Source organism: Apteryx mantelli, chromosome 1 (assembly GCF_036417845.1).
Source record: "Apteryx mantelli isolate bAptMan1 chromosome 1, bAptMan1.hap1, whole genome shotgun sequence".
Lineage (NCBI taxonomy): Eukaryota > Metazoa > Chordata > Aves > Apterygiformes > Apterygidae > Apteryx > Apteryx mantelli.
Window position 1 is genome coordinate 131982239 of NC_089978.1, and position 23004 is coordinate 132005242.

Here is a 23004-nt window from a genome sequence, read left to right on the forward strand (position 1 = left end):
CACCAGACAGCTTCTGGTGAGAAAGGGTGCTGGGGCTGCCTGCTTGCTGTTTTGGACCTCCTTGTACATGGCCCATCTCCACCTGTTTTGAGAGCTTCTGTGATTATGGAGCTGCAACACTAGCTAAAATGTTAGTCTAAGGTGTGTTTCCTTCCTAATGCACTGAGAAGCAGAAGACTGAGCCTTGTGAGTCCTTTTTCTTGGAGCTAAAAGGCACTTAGCTCTGTGGCCTTGTGCCCCAGAGCTCTGTTGGGATTGTTAAACTCAAGGACCCCACTCCAATCTGCAACAAGCAGCACACCTGTGATGCAGTACCTGTAAAAGTGTACAGCACTTTTTTTCTGGAGGTTTTGTGGAGAAGTGCAGTATCGTCTAAACCTAGCAGCTGGACCAAATTGTTGCTGCTTATCTTGCAGTGGGAGGGTGAGCATGGAGGAGTTAAGGAATCACTGCAAGGCATGCAGTTTGTCATCTCATGTCTGCAGTGAGTTGGGTAGCAGTGTATTGGTGCACAAGGATATCTAATCTGTTGTCTTCTCCTTTGCCTCCAGGTATGTCTGACGCTAACAGCCAAGCGTATGGCTCGTAAGAACTGCTTGGTAAAGAACCTGGAAGCTGTGGAAACCCTGGGCTCCACATCAACCATCTGTTCTGACAAAACAGGCACTCTGACGCAGAACCGCATGACAGTTGCGCACATGTGGTTTGACAATCAGATTCATGAGGCTGATACCACAGAGAATCAGAGTGGTAAGACTATCTCTTTGCACTTGAGGCATCTCATTGTAAAGGGCTTATTGTGGGCCTTCCTGTACACCTGTGCTTCTAAGAACTCCTGTGTTTGTAGCTAGCCAGTCCAAGTCTGGTTCATAGTGCAAGGATTTGTAACATGATCTATAACTAGCATTAAAGGCTTAGCGTGACCTGTGGAGTTTTGCACAGTACCATGGTTGTTTAATCAATTAATGACATATAGGCTGCTCTTGCTCCAAATTTCTCCATTGGAGTTTGAGACTCAGGAATGTTCAGCCCCTTAAGTCTGTCCTGTAGGTAAAAATACTTTTTATTCCGTTCTTGAACACCTGATTATTTTTTCTAAAATATACCAAATGGAATTGCCTGTCTTGGGTCATACACACAGCCTTGAAAGTGCAAACAGAAGAGGTATTGACCCTGATAATAACTACTTGAGACTGGGCATATGCTGGAATTTGCTATGTTGAAATAGTCTGCTACCCTTAAGAACAGGGGTTTTCCCAGAATGTCCTGGCTGTGGTCAGAGTGGTAGCAATGAATGAAATAAATGTAAGACTTACTAATATCTGGAAGAAACTTCCTGTTAAGAATCCGAAATCTCGGCATGCTATTCCATTGAAAGAGAGGTACTTACCTCTCCAGAACTACATTTAGTGCAGCCAAATTCAGAATTTCTCTAGCTCTGTCATCCACCTTATGAAACATTGTTGTTGCACCATATTACTAACATGATCTTTTTTCCTACTCCCTCCCTCCTCTGCCTCAAAGCATCATGCTTGTAGGAACCATTTCTGAAAGCTGCTTTCTTCTTAGTTGGTACTTTGTACTAGTGGTTTAAAAAAAGCTGTAAATAAAGTATTATTTGGAAGCACTCAGATTTGGTTTGGTAACACTTGGCTTGGCTGCAGTAGAAATAAACCTATGTGATTTCCCTTCAGGGAAAGTATATTAGCTTACAAATTATCTGTCTGTTCAATTCATCTCCCTTGAAGCCAGCTTAAGAGCCAGCATGGGTGAAGTAGGATCTCTCTGTATTTAAGCATCATTCCTTTGGGAGCTATTCCATTCAGTTCCAGGTGACAGATAAAGTGAGATAACCTAGAGAAGGAACTCAGTATTGCTTCCTCATCCCCCTCTGAAAGGATGTTACTTGTCCAGATTTTCTTGTTCTTGCTTTTTGTTGTCAGCCTAGCTTCTGCTGCTGCTGGATGCAGCTGTTATCTGGAATCTTGAAAGCAGAGGTATCTTCTTTCCATGTAACCATTTTATCCTCAGATCTTCTAGTAAAAATCAACTGCTCACCAGGTACCTGGAAAGTAGTAGGGAGGGGAGGAAAGAAATGTAGTGTGCTAACAGGCTATAAGCGAATTTCCTTTTCCTGTGAGGTAAAGAAGACGACTCACCATTAAGCCTGTTTTCTTGACACTCTTTCTCTGCTTTCAGGTGCTTCCTTTGACAAGAGTTCAGCCACTTGGACTGCCTTGTCCAGAGTTGCAGGTCTCTGCAACCGTGCTGTGTTTCAAGCCAACCAGGAGAATGTGCCTATTCTTAAGGTGAGTTCTTAAAAGAAGCACTTGTCATATTCCTTCTCCCCACCCCACATGATAGTGAGGCTAAATACCATGTGTCAGGAGCAACTGCAGAGTGGACAGGCATGTGCTGCTGTTAGTTTTTCATGCAGTCTAGCACTTTAATAGCCCACTTGCTGTGGGCAGAGTAGATAAGACTGGGAAGACATTTCCCACAGCAAGCTCCCTGCTGTATGCTACTATCTACAATCTGTTTGGCAAGTAGGATATTTGACAGAGCTAGGTAGTGTGGTTAGAGCTTTCCTAGGCAGTTAGCATTGCCTGTCCATTCCAAGAATTACCCTTTCAGTATTTGTATATTTAAAAGCAGCAACACCCAGTTTTGGAAGCTGGGAGAATTGGACACCAGAGGTGGGGGAGCAGCAGGTTGTGGGATTGTTTGTGTTTAGCTATTCTGTTCCCACTGGCAAATCTTAGCTTTTTAAGCTTTTGCTGGTTCAGCACTAGTGCAAATTCTGTAGAATCAATCCAGGTTCCAGCATCTGAACTGTGACCTAGCCAGGGCTGAAATTAATGTACAAAGAAAAAAAAAAATCATCTGATGGACAAAGGGGACAGAAGTGTGAGGAACAATGGGTTTAAATTGCAGCAGAAGAAACTCAGGCAGGACATTAACAACATTCAGATCTCCAGGGCTGAGAACTCTCACCCACAGTCTCTGCCAGTGCTAACCTTACTCTGGAAAAAGGAGGTTAAACCTTCTCTGCCAGATGCTTTCTAAGTTGATCTTGTCTTGAGGTGGGAGAGTACATAAGGGTGTGTTTCTTTGTGTGTGTCATTAGTCTTCATCTAGTGCTTACTATATGTCACTTGAAGAATATACCATGAAGAACAGCAGGTAGTTGAGAAATCGCGTATCCTAATTCTTCTCGAAGTTCCCTTCTAGCCTCATTTTCTGACTGCACCTAGTTATCTGACTTTCTCTGCCCTTTAAAAAGGGACTTGACTTTGGCATCAGAAGACTACTGTTCTTTCAGACCGGAAGGCCTGGCCTTCTGAAATGCAATATTTGTTGTCAGTGCTAGATAACAGAATTGTCCTTTGCTGCTCTCCTATCGGGTTATGTTGAAGCTAGAATTGGGCTGATATGAATATGCCCTTTCAAAATGTGTGATCTTCTGTGGTGAGTCCACTGGTATGTGCTCTAGTTCATTATTCCTTTCTTTTTTCCTCAGAGGGCAGTGGCAGGAGATGCTTCTGAGTCTGCACTTCTAAAATGCATTGAACTGTGCTGTGGTTCTGTCAGGGAGATGAGAGAAAGGTACCCCAAAGTGGTGGAAATACCATTTAACTCTACCAACAAGTACCAGGTAAGTGTGTGCCCTCGTGAGGGAGAGCCATCACTTGAAGCATTTATGTAAATTCACATGCAGTGTCTCAAAACTTGTTTTGGCACCAAAACCTTATCTAGCCAGCACTACCTGTAGAGTACCCAAGACTATGAATTTAAGTAACAAGTCATGCTCATTTTACATTGTGTAAGTGCTTCCAGAGCTGCCTTGACACTGAAGTGTCAGCTGCTGGAAGAAGACCAGGCGTGCTTTCTGCCTGTGCAGTCAGGGTGCAGGGAGAATAGAAGAGCTCAAATCTCGGAATCTGCATGCAGAGAAGTGATCTTAAAGGTAGAACATGGATACAAGAAAGCCCCTGCCGCAGCTGTGGTTATGTGGTAGTGTTAAAGAATATTCAATAACTCCCCTGTTTGCAGGCATCTTCATAGTGCTGGTGAATGTGAAAACTAGGGCAGAATGTTGCAAGTTGTTCTAAGCTACTTTAATCACAAAACACTAAGTGATGGTGCTTATTCATGAACTTTGCTTCACATGTTTAGAAAACTGTTCAATTTCTTCTACCCTAGCTGTCTATCCACAAGAATGCAAATCCAGCAGAATCCCGTTACTTGCTGGTGATGAAAGGAGCCCCAGAGAGGATCTTGGATCGCTGCAGCTCCATTCTCATTCATGGCAAAGAGCAACCACTGGATGAGGAAACTAAAGATGCTTTTCAGAATGCCTACCTTGAGTTGGGAGGCCTTGGCGAGAGAGTGTTAGGTGAGGAAAAGCAGTCCTAGTAAATAACAAGATCTGTCCCTCACACTCGTCTGCAGAGTCCTGCAGATTAAATGTAGGGTTGTGCCCTGTTCCCACAGTGTAACCGTAGCGCTGGGTCAAGGTCACTTCGACAATTCATATAGGAACAGTCCTGCCTTCAGCCTTTAATCTAAAAGGCAGCCTGCAGGGTCCTTTCTTTTCCAGCAACTGGGTTGCCTAGATCAAAATGAAGCAAAGCTTTTGGGATCTTCAGTTTCCATGGGCCCACATCGTATTAGATTTGCTCCACTGCACGTGAACCAAGTTGTGGCTAGGTACCTAGCAACAGCTATTAGTTATCAGAATATGAGTGTGACTCCTATCTCAGCAGCCCTGGCTAAACTCCTGAACACTGAAGCTGCCCTATTGTTCTTGTGTAGCTGTTTGCAGAAGCAGTAAGTGTTCGCTGCTCCCCATCTCTGCCTCCCAGTATGTAGGAATAGAATAAACATGTCTTTAAATGTGTTGCAGGCTTCTGTCACTTGGCTCTACCTGATGATCAGTTTCCTGAAGGCTTCCAATTTGATGCAGATGAAGTAAACTTTCCTGTAGAGAAACTCTGCTTTGTAGGACTGATGTCTATGATAGACCCTCCTCGTGCTGCTGTGCCAGATGCTGTTGGCAAATGCAGAAGTGCTGGAATCAAGGTAGCTTCTTCCTGGGCTGAAAATAGCCTTGCTTTTAAACCTGTGTGTATAAAGAGCTTCACATATCCTGTGCAATGCTGAAGTGTGAGTGAAGGGAAGTATTGATCAGATGCATTTCTAAAGATCTGGTTGTTCAGGGTTTAACAAATTCTTCTTAAGGCTTAATATCCCTGAGTTAAATTCCTAGGATGGTATTACATGCTGAAAAATGAGTTGGATGCCAAACTCTTAGTGCCCTAACAGTACACTGATTATTTGATTTTTGTCTCAGAGCATTTGATTTGGCTCATGTGTCCCATACTACTGACTGAGCAGGGATGAGCAAAGCACAGATTGGAAATGGAACTGGAAATCTGACTCAAGACTACAAGTTTTATTGTCCATCCACCTTAAACCCTTGCAAACTGGTAATAGGTTATATTGTCTGTACCTCAGGCTTGCTCTTTGCCAGGACCATTTTGTAGAGGAAAAGCCACGTGGCCTTCAGTGTCAAGGGACCTTATCTCTGGGGCAGTGCTGCTCTGTGGTATAGACAAGGCTTTCACAGCAGTCTGCTGTTTGTATTTCAGGTTATCATGGTTACTGGAGACCATCCAATCACTGCCAAAGCCATTGCCAAGGGTGTCGGCATCATCTCTGAGGGCAATGAGACAGTAGAAGATATTGCTGCTCGGCTCAACATTCCTGTCAGCCAGGTCAACCCTAGGTACTGACTGGTGGGGAAGGGCAGGCAAGATTGCCAGAGCTGCACAGAGAATAATTATCCAAGACAATAAGAAGCAAGTGCTTAACCTCTCAGCATCTTGCCAGACATGAAAAGCTCGGCATCTGCTTAGCTCAGCATGTTGTGGCTCTTCAACATGTATCATGTGCTATGTGAAGAATGCACAAAACTGTTTTGAATATGTTTGTAAATACCAGTCTCTTGCACAGAGGAAGTAGTTAGGGATAAGGCCTACATAGAAAACTTGAGCAGTTTCTTTGCTCCTGTTCCACAGCTGCCTGTCCCCACATTAGGACAAGGAAACAATTGACTGGGGGGATATCTCTTTTGGGGAGCATAACGTTTTTTTCCCTCTAAGCTGAGCATTTCCCCCATTGGCTCGTGTCACTTGTAAGCTCTGTGTGTTGGCCCAGTGTAGAGAGCAAGAAAGAATAGCTAGAAAAAAGGGCATGGGGGAGGGAGATGGCTGCCTGGGGACTGTTGAAGCAATGCTGCTGCAGAGTCTGAAACCACAGACCCCTGTGATTTCAGATCTTAAATAGAGGGTAAGTCTAGTTTTGCCCCCAAACATACATTTAGTCAAGCATATTTAGTAAGAACTGCTTATAGGTTCATGGGAAAATTCTGATAGAAAATGACTGGTTAGTCACAATGCAATCTGAATGGGCTAAGAAAGGTCAACTCTGGTTAACTGTTTTATACTGTTTAGAGAAAGGAGCTGAAATGCTGCCTGTAGATTTGATCGCTCAAAGCAGAGTTCTGTGCCTTTTGTGCTCAAACTCTGTTCTGAGTCTGATTACAGGTGGACAAATAGAGCAGGTCTAGGGCTGGGTGGTAGAATTGACAGTAATTGGTCACTACAAGCAGAATCAAGGCATTTAATGTGAAGATGGAATTCCCTTTCTTCTTAGGGGTTAATGTTTTCCTTCATAGCCTCACGTAGAACTGAGACATCCTAAGAAAATGTGGTTTGGCATAAGCAGGTTGTTTGCAGAATGGCTGGGCTGTCTGCATTGCTTAGCTTGACCCAGCCTCTGTTTGGGCTGGAGGGTAGCCACATAGCTTATGAACTGTGAATAGAGACACCCTGTGGACTGAATTGCTTGGGGAGGACAAATATTGTGGCTGAATTCCTCTTTTTATTGAGGGTAACTTCATAACCTAGTAATGCAGGCTGAGGATCACTGGGCTGTGTGACTGAGCATTTTAGCAGCTGGCTGTAAGGGTGGGGAAGGAATTTCCCTGTCTAAACTGTGATGTCACTAGCTGCAAGAATAATCTGGACCTATAAGGGATGGTATGCTGGGTTAGAGAGGTGGTATTTTGCCATAGCATGCAGGGTACCAAACTAGTCTAAATATAAAGGTTGCCTACTTTTGTTGTTGAAGTGCATAAAATAGAGACTGAACTGGCATAGCAGGAGCTCTCTGTGAAGAGCCAAGTGTGGATGAACAGTTTGTTGCAAAAAGGATTGCCTGCAGAAGACCACAGCATCTCTTCTGATGTTGAAAGCTTACTATCTGAGTCAGATGTTCCCTTCTTGCAGGGAGAGCAAGAGCTGTGAAACAGTCTTTGCCTTGATGCCTTTAAAACCATAGAAACAACTGGGCTGCTCATGGGCTTCTGTCTGTTTGGCACTATCATGTTGCCTTTTTCCTTGCATTGCCTATCTGTCTTTAAACTTAGAGCATCAAACCTCTGTGCAGGGGCTGCCTGGACTCGTATTTAGTCACATGCAGCAGGAGCTAGATCTCTCCCTTACAGTAATGAAGAGTTCATAGGTTAATGGGGGCAAATGCAACTAAAATTATGGAAGTTAACTGGTGATTACCTTGTCTCTTGATTGCAGAGATGCAAAGGCCTGTGTTGTTCATGGCACAGATCTGAAAGATATGACTAGTGAGCAACTGGATGACATTCTGACTCATCATACAGAAATTGTCTTTGCCAGGACATCTCCTCAGCAGAAGCTTATAATTGTGGAAGGCTGCCAGCGACAGGTAAAGAGCAAGAGAGCCCAAGGATTTACATTAGAGAAGTTCTTAGACTTGCATATAAACTACCAACCAGTGTTGCCTTCTGAAATGGCAGGGCTTAGCCTTCTTGGTGTCCTCAGATAAAAGGCCAGACAAAAGACTTTGGCCTTTGTCGGCAGCCGTGGCTGTAAGTGCATCTTGCAGGGTTAGTTCTGGCTACTCTGCAGTACAGAAATGGGTCTTGCAGGAAGCGTTGTTGCAAGAAGTTAATGTACTTAATTGCTAAATACTCTGATGGTGCTTGGAAGAGAAAAAGATGCAACATGGCTATAAACTTTTCAACATCTCTTTTGGAGAGAGGAGCATGATTCTCTTACAAGCCTGATTGTCTTCCCTGCACCCTTTTCCAGGCTTCAAAGAGAAACTGAGGTCTCTCTACTGCAAAGTGAAATAGCTTTCTGCTTCCTCTCCTGGAAGACAGGAGAAACCTGCTGCCCAAAACATCATATACATGTTTTCAGTCTTTCCTACCTCTCTCTTTGTGGCTAGGGTGCAATTGTAGCAGTCACAGGTGATGGTGTAAATGATTCCCCAGCTCTGAAGAAGGCAGACATTGGTGTTGCTATGGGTATTGCTGGCTCAGATGTCTCCAAGCAGGCAGCTGACATGATTCTGCTGGATGATAACTTTGCCTCCATTGTCACTGGGGTTGAAGAAGGTGAGTTTAACTTGTGAGCAGTGGTGTCCAGAAACGTGGGGGCATGCTTCAGCAATGTTACTTACTGATTCCCTCTGACATAGAGGTGTCTGAAGGGCTTTCCTTCATTTGAGCCTGTCTCTGACAAGTGTTTTCAAGGGTGGGGGGAAACATCTTCCTGCTCTCTTCAAAATCTTTTGCATTTCTATGGGACCTGCACTGCCCTTTGGAACTGGTAGCAGTGGAAAAGGCTCCTGAATTCCTATCTGGCTATCTACCTCTCCAGAGAGGAACAAGGTGGGAAGCAGTTGAGCATCAAAGACTTTGTCCTTTTACCTATCACTGCAACCTTGCAGTCATCTTTACCTGCTGAGTCTGACAGATTTCATTCTCTGGAGTAATAGCTCTCAAACAGGAGCAGAAGAGAGGGTACCTCTAGGGGCTCTTATGTGATCTCTAGAAAGCAGGGTCTGATATCCTACTACTGTATGCAGTGAACCCTGACTGTGGTGACCAAGAATATTGCCCTGTATAGGTGGTAGTGTGCTTGGAGTACACAGTCCTTGCATCCTCGTGTAGCACCCTTGCATGCAAGAGAACTCCCCAATTTGCTGCACTAGTGCTTAGCTCTGCAGTCTTGCCACTGCAGCTGCCTGTGAGCTATTTGGCTGCCTTCTGCTGATAAGCAAGAGTTATTCTTCTCTTTTCCTTGTCCCAGGTCGTCTGATCTTTGATAACCTGAAGAAGTCCATTGCTTACACCTTGACCAGTAACATTCCTGAGATCACACCTTTCTTGATCTTTATTATTGCAAACATACCCCTTCCACTGGGAACAGTCACTATCCTCTGCATTGACTTGGGCACTGACATGGTGAGTCTTCCCATCCCACAAGAAATGTGTTCTAGGTACCCCTTGAAAAGACAGGTGGAAGGAAAACGTTCAAGTGTATTGCTTACTCTAGTGTTCTGACTTGAAATAAGTGACCACTTGATGCTCCTGTAATCCACCATCCCAATCTCTTGGCTCTCCAAGTCAGGATGCTTCAGTCCTATCTTGAGGACAAGCTGGGGAAGAGAGTGAGGTCCTCTGAATCCTACAGCTGGGGCTCTTGAGCAGTACTGGTTTTTAGGCTGAAAACAAGAGGCAGGGAAGGCAATGTGCAGTGGAGAATAGAAACTGTTCTAACAGCTGTCCTACCACCCCAAAAGGTTCCTGCTATCTCCCTGGCATATGAGCAAGCAGAGAGTGACATCATGAAGAGGCAGCCCAGAAATCCCAAAACAGACAAGCTGGTGAATGAAAGGCTGATCAGCATGGCATATGGGCAGATTGGTAAGCTGGTCCGTTTGCTCTGGCACCGATTTGAACTTGGTGGTGGTGAAGGCTTATGCACCATCCTCAGTCAGTGACTGGTCTGCTTATTTTGGTCAGGCTGAGGCTTGGGATGTGTAAACCAGAACCTTGGGCTGCTGAACTTGCTGTGATTCTGCCCCCATGGCACATAACAGTGGCTTGTGCAGCTTGAGCCATTGAATTGCTTTCACAGTAATTTTGTTTAATTGCTTACCACTGTAAAGAGCTGGCTGACAACCAGCTCTCCTCTGGTTCAGACTTGTTTAGCAAGAACATAGATCCCATCGTTAATTTAATTAGAAGTAAAGGATTCTCTAGCATATCCCTAAACACAGTATTAGGAGCCTTGATTAAAGGCAGCTACAAAGATGTGCCCAGTTCGCAGGATGGGAGCTCATGCTTAATTGCAGCAGACCTTAGGAACCTTCTTGACTGTATTTTGCAAGGGGTGGGGGTGGGTGAGGTTTAATGAGAATACAAAGAGTTTTATCTGGTGTCCTTGAGTACCATGCCTTCATAATGCAGGGAAGAACATAGGTAACTCTGTACAAAGTTGGGAGAAGGAGCTGCTGAGTGAAAGGGATGCAGCTGGGCTTGATCTTAGTGTGAACTATTTCTACAGCTGCTGCTTGGGAGGCTGAGTCCCACAAGGAGCTATTTCTGATGTGATTGGAGTTTCCAACAAACTGCTTGTCTGTTATGACTGCATCATGCAGTAGCTTTATCATTTTTATTCCCCCTTTCTCATCTCATCAGGTATGATCCAGGCCCTTGGAGGTTTTTTCACCTATTTTGTAATCATGGCAGAGAACGGGTTCTGGCCTTCTGGCTTGCTAGGGATCAGAGTTCAATGGGATGACCGATGGATTAACGATGTGGAAGACAGCTATGGGCAACAATGGGTATGTCTCAAGGCAGAGCTTGCCAGCCAGAGTGCTAACATGTCTCTTGAACTTGGTGTGAGCACAAGAGAAGAAAGGCAGTGTATCAGAATTAATGCTCTTTGCTTTCTGTCTGCTTCCTAGACTTATGAACAGAGGAAGATTGTGGAATTCACCTGCCATACAGCCTTCTTTGTCAGCATTGTGGTTGTGCAGTGGGCAGACTTGATCATTTGTAAGACCCGAAGGAACTCTGTCTTCCAGCAGGGGATGAAGTAAGTAGGGCTGTCCATGGAGCATTTAGGTTGGGACTCCATGTTTTTTGCAACACATGGGGGTGAAGAACTACAATGCCAGCAGTGCCCTGGTAGTGGATAAAGGACTAGGTGGCTTTTTTGTAGTATCTACTGCAGTCTCTCAGGCTGGGACAAAGTGAAGTGCTGATCTCCAGTGGTGTTGTCTGTGGGGACTGACCCACCTCAAATGCCTGTGGCAGGGGGATATTCCAGCACAGCAGCTTTGTGCAGCAAGTAGAGCAGCTGAGGTCTCCAGAGAGACATGGCATGAATCCCAGCCTTCTGAACTTGTGATGAAGGTAATGGCTGGTTGGCCTGGTTGTAAACTGGATTATCTGCCTCCCTAGAGATGAAGGCTACCTTTGACAACTGTGCCATCAGTTTGAATGGCCTGATAGCCTCAGCCTGATGGACTGCTGGACTAGGTCAGAATGTCTGCTTCCATTCACTACTGTATGGTAACTAGGTGGTTTTTAGGAAAAGTAATTCATGAAAGTTATCTGTCCCTGACTGCTTTCCTGTTTCTTCTACTAGGAACAAGATTTTAATATTTGGTCTCTTTGAGGAGACTGCTCTAGCTGCCTTCCTCTCCTACTGTCCGGGGATGGATGTTGCTCTAAGGATGTATCCCCTCAAGTAAGTTGCATTATACTTACATGTAAGAGAACCACAGAACAGTAGCACTTGGGTGGGGAGGCAGGTAAGGGGAGATGACCTAGTCTTAACCCAGAAGATCTCAAGCTAGAGGAAATGAGTGAACTTGCATTCTGGCACACCAGGGATCTGCTTTTCTTTACTGCTTGTAAATGCTTGTGGAGATCTTGTAGTTCAGTGCCCCACTAAACATGAGCGGTGCCACTTCGGTTGCACTAGTACGCTTTGCAGCTGCTGTTGTATTTGCATGTTTTTTTGTTTTGTTTTTATGGGTAAGGGGCTGTAACTCTAAAGAAAACAGTTAAATTTTTTTAAAATATAGGCCAGACTCTCTTCTTTTCTGAAGAACTGGTGACAATGTCTTGTGCCTTTTCCTACTCCCCAGAGAACTAGCATAGGCTGTAGAGCTTTTTGGAAAGGTGCTACATCAGTGCAGGTGACCAACTGGTGCATAGGAACTTTCCCAGCAGTTGGGAGGATGGCAACATCTTAAGCATTACCAACAGTGTTGCAACGTTTCATGGCAAGGTTTAGTCTTGAACAAATTTTTAACAGTTCCCTGGGCTTAGGTCCATGAAATTCTGAATGGAATGCCAGATGTACTAGGACTTTTTGCCATGAGAAGTGTTGTATGGGTTTGGTGTTAAAACATTAGTGTTTTCTAACAAGAAATCTGGCATCCACCCAATGTCTACAGCAGCTAGATGTTAGCATGTGTAAGTCATAAGAGGAAACCAATGCAATTCAAATGAGCAAGGCTATGGGTACAAAGATTATGTATACTTAGAGGAAATATTACTAGATCAGTAGTGGTGGGGTGCTGGCAATGAGCTGGTCAAAGGTGCTATGGCATACTTTTGGAGTTATAATCTGAAAGTGGATTAACTGATTAATGCAAGAAATTTGGTGGTAATTGTTGGCTCAGGAGCTTCTTGACTGAACCACAGCCTTATGGGAGTTGGCAAACTGGCAAGCTGGGACTTGCTTGCCTTCCAAGATCTGCGCTCTTGTGCCATTGACATGCTCTGTTAGGCAAGGAGCGTCTCTGCAATGCACTGCCAGTGTTCTCACTGACTCTTCTCCCAAACAGACCGACCTGGTGGTTCTGTGCCTTCCCGTACTCCCTCATCATATTCCTGTACGATGAAATCAGAAAGCTGATTATCAGACGCAACCCTGGTGGTAAGAATGTGCTGCTAAAATCTGCATGTTTCCTTCCCCCATCCTTCTTGCGGGTGTGAGCTCTAGGGACTCTGACAAAGCCCAGTGCCCTGCAGTGCTGAGCACTGAACAGGATTATAGAAAGTCCCTGTCTTGTAGATGTTCAGTCCCTCACCTGGATTGTGGAGGGGAGCTGTAGGGTTAAGTGCTGTTGCTTCAGGAAGCCTGCTGGTTTTGCTGGAGTGAATATAACTAAAGGCAGACAGGATTAAAGTTGGAAAAGGAGCAATACTGCTGTTTTACTGACTGTCATCCCTACTCTCCATCTGACATGTAAAGCAGATGTGGAAAATGTCCTGCATGCTCAGTCTTCTGCTAGAAATGTTTTTGGTGTGCTTTTCCTTCTTTGCCCAGCTGAGCTGGTTGGGACTGCAATGAGCTGCAAGGCAGTTCTTCCCCACCCCAAAACTTGCTAGTGTGCCCCCAACATTGGAACTGGTTCAAATTCAGGACTTCTTCTGTCACCTTACTGCCTTCTCCCCCAGCATGTGAAAGTACCAAAATGCTAAACTAGATAGAAAAGGTGGATTAATGCTTGGATAGTTTAAGAAAGTCAGAGCAGGGCCTGAAAGCTGTGGAACATCAACAATTTGGCAAGATTTTCCATTATGCAACAGGGCACTTAACTTGGCACTTAACATATGTGCTAGTGTCAGAGCCTAAAAGGAGCTCTCGTGAAATTCACACCCAGTCTGTCTTGTAAGACTAATCTTGCTCTCTTCCCTTCTTTTCCTTTAGGTTGGGTGGAAAAAGAGACTTACTACTAAAAAGCAATTGTAAAACATTCCACGCACAGCCCACCACCACCTCTCCACCATCTCCCCTGTGTGCATACTTCATCTTTGTGAGCACAGAATTGTGCCTGGGCAGGAATGAGCTGAAACTGAAGGAAATGTGAAGCATGGACTGGAGGAGAAAGCAAGGGGGAGGGGGGAGGGAGTGTCTGACCATCAGTCCATGGGGCCGAAAGATTGAGTAGTTTTTATGTGCCTTTTTTTTTTGTAAAAGGAAAGAAACTGAAGATTTTATATGCAGATTTTTACAAATAAAGATGGATTATAAGAGGATGCCCCCACACAGTCTTAGACAGATGTTTTCTCAAGGCAAAACTCTGTTCAGGGCAGCGGTGAAGCCAAGTAGAGGACCAAACTCTCATTAAGGTGTGAGAATGACCACACAGGTTAGTACTTGGCTTCCGATCTCCAGCAGGGAAGCAGAGCTGCTTGACCTGGAGATAATAGTGCATGCAGTTCTTAAAGGCCTTTGTGCATCCTGCTTTGTAGGACAAACAGCTTGCAAGTGCTTGTCAGCTTCTATAACCCTATGTATTGACTGCCTTCTGCAAAGTCTTCTGCCATGCAAATGTAGCCTCAGAGGGAAAGAAGAACTTGTGGCCACTCTTAGCGGCTGCAGCATGCTTACTGGTTTCAGAATGAGAACAGGCTGCCACTGACTGGCAGTTGGATCCAAACCTCCTTGTTCTTAAAATCCCCAAACTATAACTTTCCTAGCTGCTTTGCTAAGCAGAGGCTAGTGTTTCCTAATGTCCTCCTTGCATGAACACCTATTTCAGAGTCTGTTCCAGCAGAGTATTGCCTCTGTCCTGCTGCCATTGGCTCATGTCTGCAGTGAATGGACAGCAGAGCCTGGTTTGCTTTGAGGAAAGAGTACAGGTTCCTTCTTCCACTATCCAAAGTTTCCCTTCCCTCTCTTGCTTTCCTCTAGTTTGTTCTGTTCTTGGAGTTGTCTGGCTTCAGCTCTATACCATACTCTGCCAGAGCAGACAGTGGGAATGAGGAAGAGGAGGTAGGGAAAGTGGGGCATGGGTTTGACATTTCTCAACCCCATCCCACACCTGGCAGTGAGGGTGGGTGAGGGCTGCAGGCAGGCCTCTCCCTTCAGCCAGGTCATGTGCTTTGGTGAGCATGGTGCCAGGGTTGTCTTGGCTCCAAGCTGTCTCTGTGGGCCCTTGGGCTGAAGTGGGAAAGTCATGCTGCTTTAGTCTGGATTTTTAAACAGTAAATTGAAATGTATGGGAAATTGCTCATGTTTGTATGGCTGACTGATGAAAACTTAGTGGGACAACTGGGCCTTTATCACATGAGCAGTCAGCACCATGAAGTCCTAATTTCATATGGCTTGTACTGTTTTGGTAAAGCTGAAGGTATTCCAGACCCTTGGTCCTCTTCTTGAACTGCCTGTCTTTGCTCTTCTTGGATGTGCTCCTACCTCTGCATAGGGTCACTTTAAACCTGAACACTGAAAGGATCTGCAGCTAAAACTGTTGTTATCCCTCTGTTCCTTTTTTAAAGGGTTATTTTAAAGCCAGGTCATTTTCCTGATCTCCTGTACAATACTGTAGCAGTACAACACGGAGGTAGGGAGGGATGAAGTGAGAGGTTGAGGGTGGGACCTCTGTAAACTGTCTCGGACACTCTGTAATGTGGAACCCCTAGCTGGAGGATTTAAAAAATAAAGTGCTCCACTTGTCTGAGTCTACCCATGCTAAAAGCTGATTTAATGCAACTGAGGTTGAGATCATCCTACCTGGGAGGAGGAGATGAGTTGTGCTAAAAGGTGGAAGGAAGGAGGTGGGATGAGCTTTACTGGATGATAGAGCAGTGCTGAAGAAATTACACTTGCTATACCCAGAAGTGGCACTTGCTTGAACTTTTTGATCAGTGCCTGAGAAGACTTCCTCTAAGAGTCCTGCTGCAATTAAGTTGTGAAATCAACCTTGCTGTCTGATGCCTGTTCTTCCTCACCCTGATATGTCAGCTTTAACCAGCCTTAACTGCAGGCCTTTCAGTAGAAAATTTACATGGGAGAGGACCCCTGAAGGTCTCTAGTTCAACTACCTGCTCAAAGCGGAGTCATTTTCAGTTTGATCAGGTTGCCGATGGCCTTGAGCTGAGGTTTGAACATTTTCAAGGGGGATGGAGGTACCATACCTCTCTGACACAGGTGTCAGAGCTGAACCAGCACTCTGTGCACTTAAAAGGTTCACTGATGGGCTGTGCTTGTGCTAGTGTAGCCAAGGCCCCTTTGCAGCAATAGCTGAGCACAGCTATGCTCAAGCCATGCTCAGCTGGAATGCTCCTGGTTATACTGGCTGCTTAGGAGTAGCATCTTGCCTGGACACCAGCTCAGGAGTGTCTCCTGCATTTTGTGCTACTGATTCGTCAGTATAGTTGTAATCTGAAAGAAAAGTACTGTGAAGCCACATCTAAAATAACCAAATGGCTAATGTTAAAGGAAAGCTTTATCCACTTGTGGACTGTTCGGTGCTTTATCATGAATGGCCAGGATGAGACACTGAGGAAGCTGTAGCTGGAGGCAAATGGGGATCTGACAGTTGGGAAAGGGAGCAGGCAACTGGGAGGGGGGAAGGGAGGAAGGCAACACAAGATATTTTATATTGGCTCTAGATGTTTGTCAATATTTACAAGCTGAGCAACATATAATTAGAGGCCAAATGGTAGCAAAGGTGGAGTGCAAGGTTTGGGCTAAAAAAAGTTACAGATTTTTATGATGAATGGCCTATACACACTCCTCATACCACTTTGGGAAGCCAGTCCTGGGAGGTCAGCAAGCTACAAGAACTAGGCCAGACAAGTCCCTTCCCTCTGCCCTCCCTTTGTGGTACAAAGGCTAAAAGACTATTTAAATGCAAGTTCATTTCAGCAGAATTTTCCAGACTCTGTGAGTACGTTGGAAAGTTCTCCAGCGCTAATGTTATTTGCTGTGTTCTGCCTGCATTTGTAGAGTCAGCATGAATTGCTTGGGACTGGACAGCCATTACCAAGCCAAAGGCAGAGGTATGGTATTGCCCTACACTGAGCAGAGCTGCAGCTGAGGCGACCCAGTGTCTGGCATAAGGTCTGTGAGACCAGCACTTGCCTATCCCCCATAATTTTCTCTTCCAAGGGGAGCTTCATGCGCTTGCAAGGTCCAGCCCACAGTGTTGGATTCTTAAAGCCTTAAAAAGGCTTCTTGGTCAGGGTCAGTTTAGGCAGAGTCTAAATGAAACGAAGAATGTGATGGTGATTTCTTGCCATAGTTATAGTTAACAACGTGGACCAAGAATTTCCAGGCTTTTGGCAATTTGATATGATGTCTAAACGGCATTGCTCTTGAAGAATAGTGTGCTGGCTTTGCTCCCACACTGACTCACCAGTTCCCTTCAGCCAGGCCACGGAGGGAGCGAGGCTCAGGTCAGCCCATGTGGGGGCTTGTTTCATGACATTGAGGCTACTGTGGATAGGACATGGGGCCAGGCAGAGCTGCAGGCACATGCCAGCATGTAGACTTATGGTCAGAAAGGGAACCAGCTGGGGCTGTATCCCAGAGGACTTGGAGGGCGCCCGGGTGTTGTGCTCACTGCTGACTCGAAATCCAGGCACACAGGGCAAGAGATGAGAGTCAGCAAAGGCCTTCAGGCCCCTTTGGCCCTTCAGGCCCCTTTGGCCCTTCAGGCTGCAGGGGCTTTCTGCCACTTTTTGCCTCCCTCCCTGATGGATTTTGACAGCCAGAGGGCATGACATCAGCTGGGCTTGGCAAAAATGCAGCACAACGTGGCATCCCATCTGGAGGGCATCTCCACCTTATTTGGTCACCCTAGCTCCATGCAGGTGGTGGGTGGTGGGGGTGAGATGAGGCTTTGACTCGGTGGTCCATTACAGAGGGACTCAGCACCATCTCCAGGGTATTTTCAGAGGCAACCCACCCTCTCACATGCCCCTAATACAGCTGCTGTGTGCCCTCCTGTGCCAGCAGGAACTGGCCCAAGCATCGCAGCCTGCCTGCTTTTTTGGGAAGCCAGGTTGGTCACCCCACCACACACAGAGGTGTCTGTGGTGATGGCACGCGGGCAGAAGGGAGGTGAAAAAGCCCAGCTGGGAACCACCTGAACTTGCCCTGCCAGTGCCAGGTGCGGAGGGCTAATTGCTGCCCCATGAGCTTGGCAGGCAGGCCAAGCAGAAAGAGTAGGCGGCTTGCATAAACAGTAAAAAGGAAGAACTGGAGCTGCTTCGCTCCCTTGACCATGGCTTTTGTGCAAGGCTTCGTCCACAGCCTGAGCACGGCTTCATGGGCAGCAGTTTTGCGAGAGGTTGTGTGAATGGCAGCGTGTGGCCAGATGTGAGGATGTGTGTATATGCAGGCACCTCTGGCCATTGAATACACAAGCAGACAAGTGAATCCACCCACACCTGTCTCTCCATCAGACAGTTATGCACTTCCCTGCTGGCCCCCTCTAAGAGACAGTGCCCCAGCAGCTTCCAGCTGAGAGGAAGCAAGACAACCAGGGCGGGCTTGGGATTAGCTGGCACAAGGACAATTGAGAATAACAGGAAGGTTGTGTCTGCTGTGACTAAACATCACAAGACCTTGAGTGTCTGTCGGCAGCCAGCTCAGCGTCACTACACTGCCAACGTTGTTTTGCCTGTGGTTTCATCGCCTTGCCAGGGAGAGCTTGTGCGAGTGGCCTTGGGAGCCAGCTGAGGTTTTGTGCTGTCCCTTTTCATACAACTTTACTGGCTCTGAATAAGGTTCTGGGGCTTCCTTTTGCTTCCCGCTCAGGAACTGGGAGCTTTCCTAGACACACTATGTGTTGTCGCTTCAGAGAGGCTTGCTGGATGAGCATTGGAGTGGTTTTCTAAAGGAAAGAGGTCTTTTTTAGGGACCAGTTTGGAAACCTCTCTTGCGTAAGCACTGTGGCACTCTGAAGGGCTCAGACCCTCCCTGGACCTTGCAGGCAAAGAAGTGTTAGAGCAAACATCTGCTTGGCAAGCCTTGAGGTCAGTGGGTCCTTAATGTCCGCATGGCACAGCTGCCCTCAGTATTTCCCATGGAGCGGAGATCCTCCTTGTTGACATCCTTTGTGAAAAGTCCTTTCAGCTCAGGTCTGGTGGGAGGGGTAGCATTTACAATAGCTCATCTTTACTGCAGTGAACTCTTGCCACATGGCTGAGCTCATCCTCCTGACTCTTTTTCCACCCTCAGACAGCAGGATGCCTTTCTGGTGGTAATAATTTCACCTTCAGTTTAAAGCAACAGGAAAGGACTTGTATGAGGTGTCCATGATTCACTCCCTCTCAGCCAGGTGAGGGAACTGAAATAGCGATAGTCACAGAGCAGATGGACACAGAAAGGCTTCCAGAAGGCAAAGGAAAAGTTCAGAGAGGACAGAGTGACAACAGCAGTGTATGCCTGGCCTGCACTTCTGTTTTGCTCGGGGTGGGACTCTAGGGCAGAAGGGCAAAGGCTGGGTGACAGGCCAGCCAGGACCAGCCCACTGAGCTGGCAGTGCCTACCAGGATGTGGGAGTCTCAGCAGATCCCTACAGAGCAGTTTCCTCACTTTGTGCCAGGCTCTAGTTGAGGTTTGGGTTTTTTTTTTTTCTCCCAGTAATCTTTCATTTTCATAAGACCCATCAATTAGAGATGAGAAGGGAGCTAATCCATCCCAGGGACCCCCCAAGCATCATTCCTCAAAGGATAAAGTACTTTTCTCCCAGAACGGACAGCAGGAGTTAGAGTAGTTCCAAGCTTGCTCCACAGCTGTCCTCTTCCCTGACTCCATGACTTGAAAAGAGAGGGAGGGAAATCCACCAATCTATGAGGCCTCTGAACCAGCTGATTAGCCCAAACATGAAGCAGATTAACAGCAATTAGGTGGCAATGTGTAAACAAACACTTTCAGTAAAGCTGAGTGATTAGCTGAGGGCCTCTTGGGTAGGCAGAGAGCCTGAGTGAAAGGGTAGGGAGCTGGGACCTTCTCCAGCCAAAGGCAGGGCCCACCTTATTGCTGTCTGAGGCAGCTTGACCTGCCCAAAGGGTGAGGGAGACTGGCAGATGAGTAGGAAGAAAACAGCTTTCAGTCCAACCAACCGGGAGGCAGCAATGTGCCTCTTGCACCCACCACACTACAGCACCCTGCTTTGCTAAGCTCAGAGATGGAGGTGGCACTTGAACACAGGTGTCCCTTTCCAGCGCCAAGTCCCAACCGGGATGCTGAGCCCTCACCACTCTTGGCCATCAAAAGTGGGGGGGGGGGGAGGTGCAGGTAGATGGTACTAGTGCTTGGGGGCCCTTTTGTGCTTTCCTCTAGTGCCCTTGGAAAGGGCACACTTAGCTCGCAGTCTTGCTCAGCATGTATCTGCCCTGACTTCAGACCTTGTCTCTTCCTCCCCTCTCCTCATTCTCTGCAGTCGTCCTCTCTTGTCCTTGCTCCATACTGTCCCAGGGAGGCTCTCTGGACAACTGGGCTTTACCAATGAAAAATTTGGCAGAGGGTCCATATTCATGAGAAGGTGTGTTTCCCTCCCCATCCTTCTCATCACTCTCATCTTTCCTCCAGTGAGATCATCTGTCCTTCTGCTTCTTTCCTCTGGTTGTCCCAAACACAGCAACATCTTCACCTGGGTGAACTTTTGAACACTCCAACTCTTCAGGAGGTTGAAAAGCAAATACAGTGAGTTTGTCCAGCTCTAGTAACAGTGGCAACAGGATCTTGCATTTCTATGGTTCCTTTCACTTTAAAAAGCCCCAAATTTCCTTCACGGTAGACATAAAATGTCCTTCCACCTCCAGAAGGTTTGTGCTGCTGTCAGGCAAAGAGCCAGTGCAAACAACAGAGGGGGGAGATGTGATCAGGAGACAGATACAGAATACTTGCTCCCAAGTGAAATGCCAGGCCAACTTGCCCACTGCAGCGGGAAAAAGCTGTGCTTCCTCGGCAGCATGGGACTCCTGTGCCATGGAAAGTTGGTCTCACCCCCACCCAGAGGCTTGCCAAGCCTGTGCCCCCCTGAAATTGTGTGTTTCCCAAATTGGATCTGTGTTGCATAAAAACAAACTAGGGACAGAAATTGGTAGTTTGAAAATTGTCAGCTGTGAGGAATGGGAAACCTCACTGCCCGATAGACCAGGTCAATTCCTTGATGTAGTGCTGCATCAAGGAGGTGGGAAGGCCAGCAAAATAAAGACAGAGAATTTTTTTAAGTGTTTAAAAAAAAAAAAGATTCTTGATAGTGTGTGACCAGTATGGGCTTGAACACATAGCTGCCTAAAATCTGGGTTAAAAATAGCCATTGACTCTAATGGGCTGGGGCAGCCTTAGGTGAACGAGTCCCAAGGTGAATTATGAAATCTAATATGCATTCTCTCTGTAACGAGTTTGTTTTCTATTTAGGGTTATTTACCTTGGTCTTCATATCTGCTGGAAATAGAATATTGCTCTCAGATTTCACAACTAAACAGATCTGGGCTAGATCAGGAGACAGCCATGTAGCAGACAAGGGAAGTGCTGTTATGGAGGGCACAGCTCCATACGACTTCCTCTTAGCAATAGCATTAGTCGAAGGAGTTTCTGACCATGTCTTCTTGCACAGGACCACTGGCTTAGCTAAGCTGTGGTGCCACTCAGTGAACCTGGGCTTCAGATAAACCCCTGATACACTTTATTTATTTAATATCTGTCTGTCTAGCCACAAATATATTTGGCAATATGTATTAAGTGGTGAGGATCTGATCATTTATCCAGCCAGTGCACTTCTGCATTGCTCCACAGTATAAATATGATCTGGATCAGGCATGGTAATATATCAGTTGAATTAGCCAGAGCACCATATGGCATTCATGTCAGCTTTGTGGCATCTTTGGGAGGGCAGGCAGCACCTGATCCAGAAGAAAAGAGCAGCACAGGCATAAAGCCTGGCAATACTGAATTATTGTGTCAAAAATTCACAAGCGATTTTGAGCCAACAGAACAAGTTTATACTCATCTGCCCTTTGCATTGCATGGCTGGGGTGTGTTTGACCTGATGTCAGGAGCCCAGCAGTCAGATTTACCACATTGTCAAGCTACAACATGAATCGGCTGGGGACACTCTCCCTTCAGCTCATGCTGTCCCAGCACCCGAAGCTGGTCCCATGGGCAGAGGCAGGGTGTACAGGGTAGGGGGAAGAGGTCTGACAGGTAGCTGGGTTTTCTTTTCCCCTGTAAGGCTATTTTCCCCTGTGGTTTTCAGTAGTAATTACAGCTAGTCACCCAGGTCCTTTTTATCCTCTTTTTTTTTTTTTTCCTTTTAAAACTATTTTCTAAAAGGAAATCAGTGCAACGCCAGTCTGAGACATCACTGTCCCCAGCATCCTTCTCTTTCTCACATGTGCTTGCCCACATGTTCTTAGTTGCCTGCTTTCCCAGTTTTTTTTAGGTGATGATGTGTCCTCAGAGAGATTAAAATAGAAATGCAAAGAGCCTTCTTTCTCCTTCTCAGTGAAAAATTACCATCTTGGATGAATTGCTTCAAAACAAGAGCCATCGCTTGCAGGCTTTGAGCCCAGTTGTCTCATTACTGTGCATGCACATGGTTGCTGGCTCTTCAGCTAACACACACAAACCTGCCCCCCAAAAACACATGCACGTTTCAAGGAACAACCATGATATAACAGATCTATTGGGACTTAGCAGGACTTTTCTGTCCCTGATCATACACTCCTTAAAGCTTGTGCTGTCTTCACTCACATCAGTGAAATATTGACACCTGAACACTCCTTCAGGCAAAATCTGGTTGCTTAAATACACGACCACAGCTGTCTCCAGATATCATAGTTACATAAATGCTCTTTTGTCTGACCACCTTTCAGGCTTGAACAGGCTTGTCCCAGCACCTAGGGAGAAGGCAGCAGAGCTGTTGCTCCCATGGTGTCACTGGGGCCTGACCCCAGCAGCCCAGCTGTGCTCTCCAGGAGAACAGGTAGCTGGCACTGGGCATCCTCCGGCAGCAGCTCCGCAGCTCATTTTCATTCCCTTTCTCATCAAAAAGGTGAGTCTGACCAGGCTCACTCATTGCTTTCCATCGATGTAAAGCACCTGGGAGCAGACAGCTTTTGCTATAAAAGGCAGCTTTTTGCTGATCCACATGGAAAATGGTATCACCCTTGATCTGGGAGTGCAGGGTCAGGCAGATTAAAGGTATTGCTCTGTACTCATTCCCAGCTCCCTAAACTTCCCATCACCAGTCGAGGCATGGGGGAATGGGGGTTAGTGGTGGCAGTGGAGAAGAAGGGGTTCTTAGGAGAAGATCAAATCTCAAAGCATTGTGTTTACACTC

General features: G+C 46.3%; 1 protein-coding gene across 1 annotated transcript in view; it reads left to right on the forward strand.

The window, feature by feature from the left end:
• Window positions 1-15386, forward strand: part of ATP1A1 (ATPase Na+/K+ transporting subunit alpha 1) — a 28620-nt gene extending 13234 nt beyond the window's left edge. The window contains exons 9-23 of the mRNA XM_067302201.1: window positions 552-750; window positions 2200-2309; window positions 3521-3655; window positions 4204-4396; window positions 4907-5082; window positions 5652-5788; window positions 7656-7806; window positions 8332-8500; window positions 9198-9352; window positions 9691-9814; window positions 10592-10737; window positions 10861-10991; window positions 11547-11648; window positions 12757-12848; window positions 13626-15386. Of these exons, the coding sequence (XP_067158302.1) occupies window positions 552-750; window positions 2200-2309; window positions 3521-3655; window positions 4204-4396; window positions 4907-5082; window positions 5652-5788; window positions 7656-7806; window positions 8332-8500; window positions 9198-9352; window positions 9691-9814; window positions 10592-10737; window positions 10861-10991; window positions 11547-11648; window positions 12757-12848; window positions 13626-13654 (2049 nt within the window). The 3' untranslated portion in view covers window positions 13655-15386. The remainder of the gene's footprint in view (window positions 1-551; window positions 751-2199; window positions 2310-3520; window positions 3656-4203; window positions 4397-4906; window positions 5083-5651; window positions 5789-7655; window positions 7807-8331; window positions 8501-9197; window positions 9353-9690; window positions 9815-10591; window positions 10738-10860; window positions 10992-11546; window positions 11649-12756; window positions 12849-13625) is intronic.
• Window positions 15387-23004: the final 7618 nt, after the last annotated feature.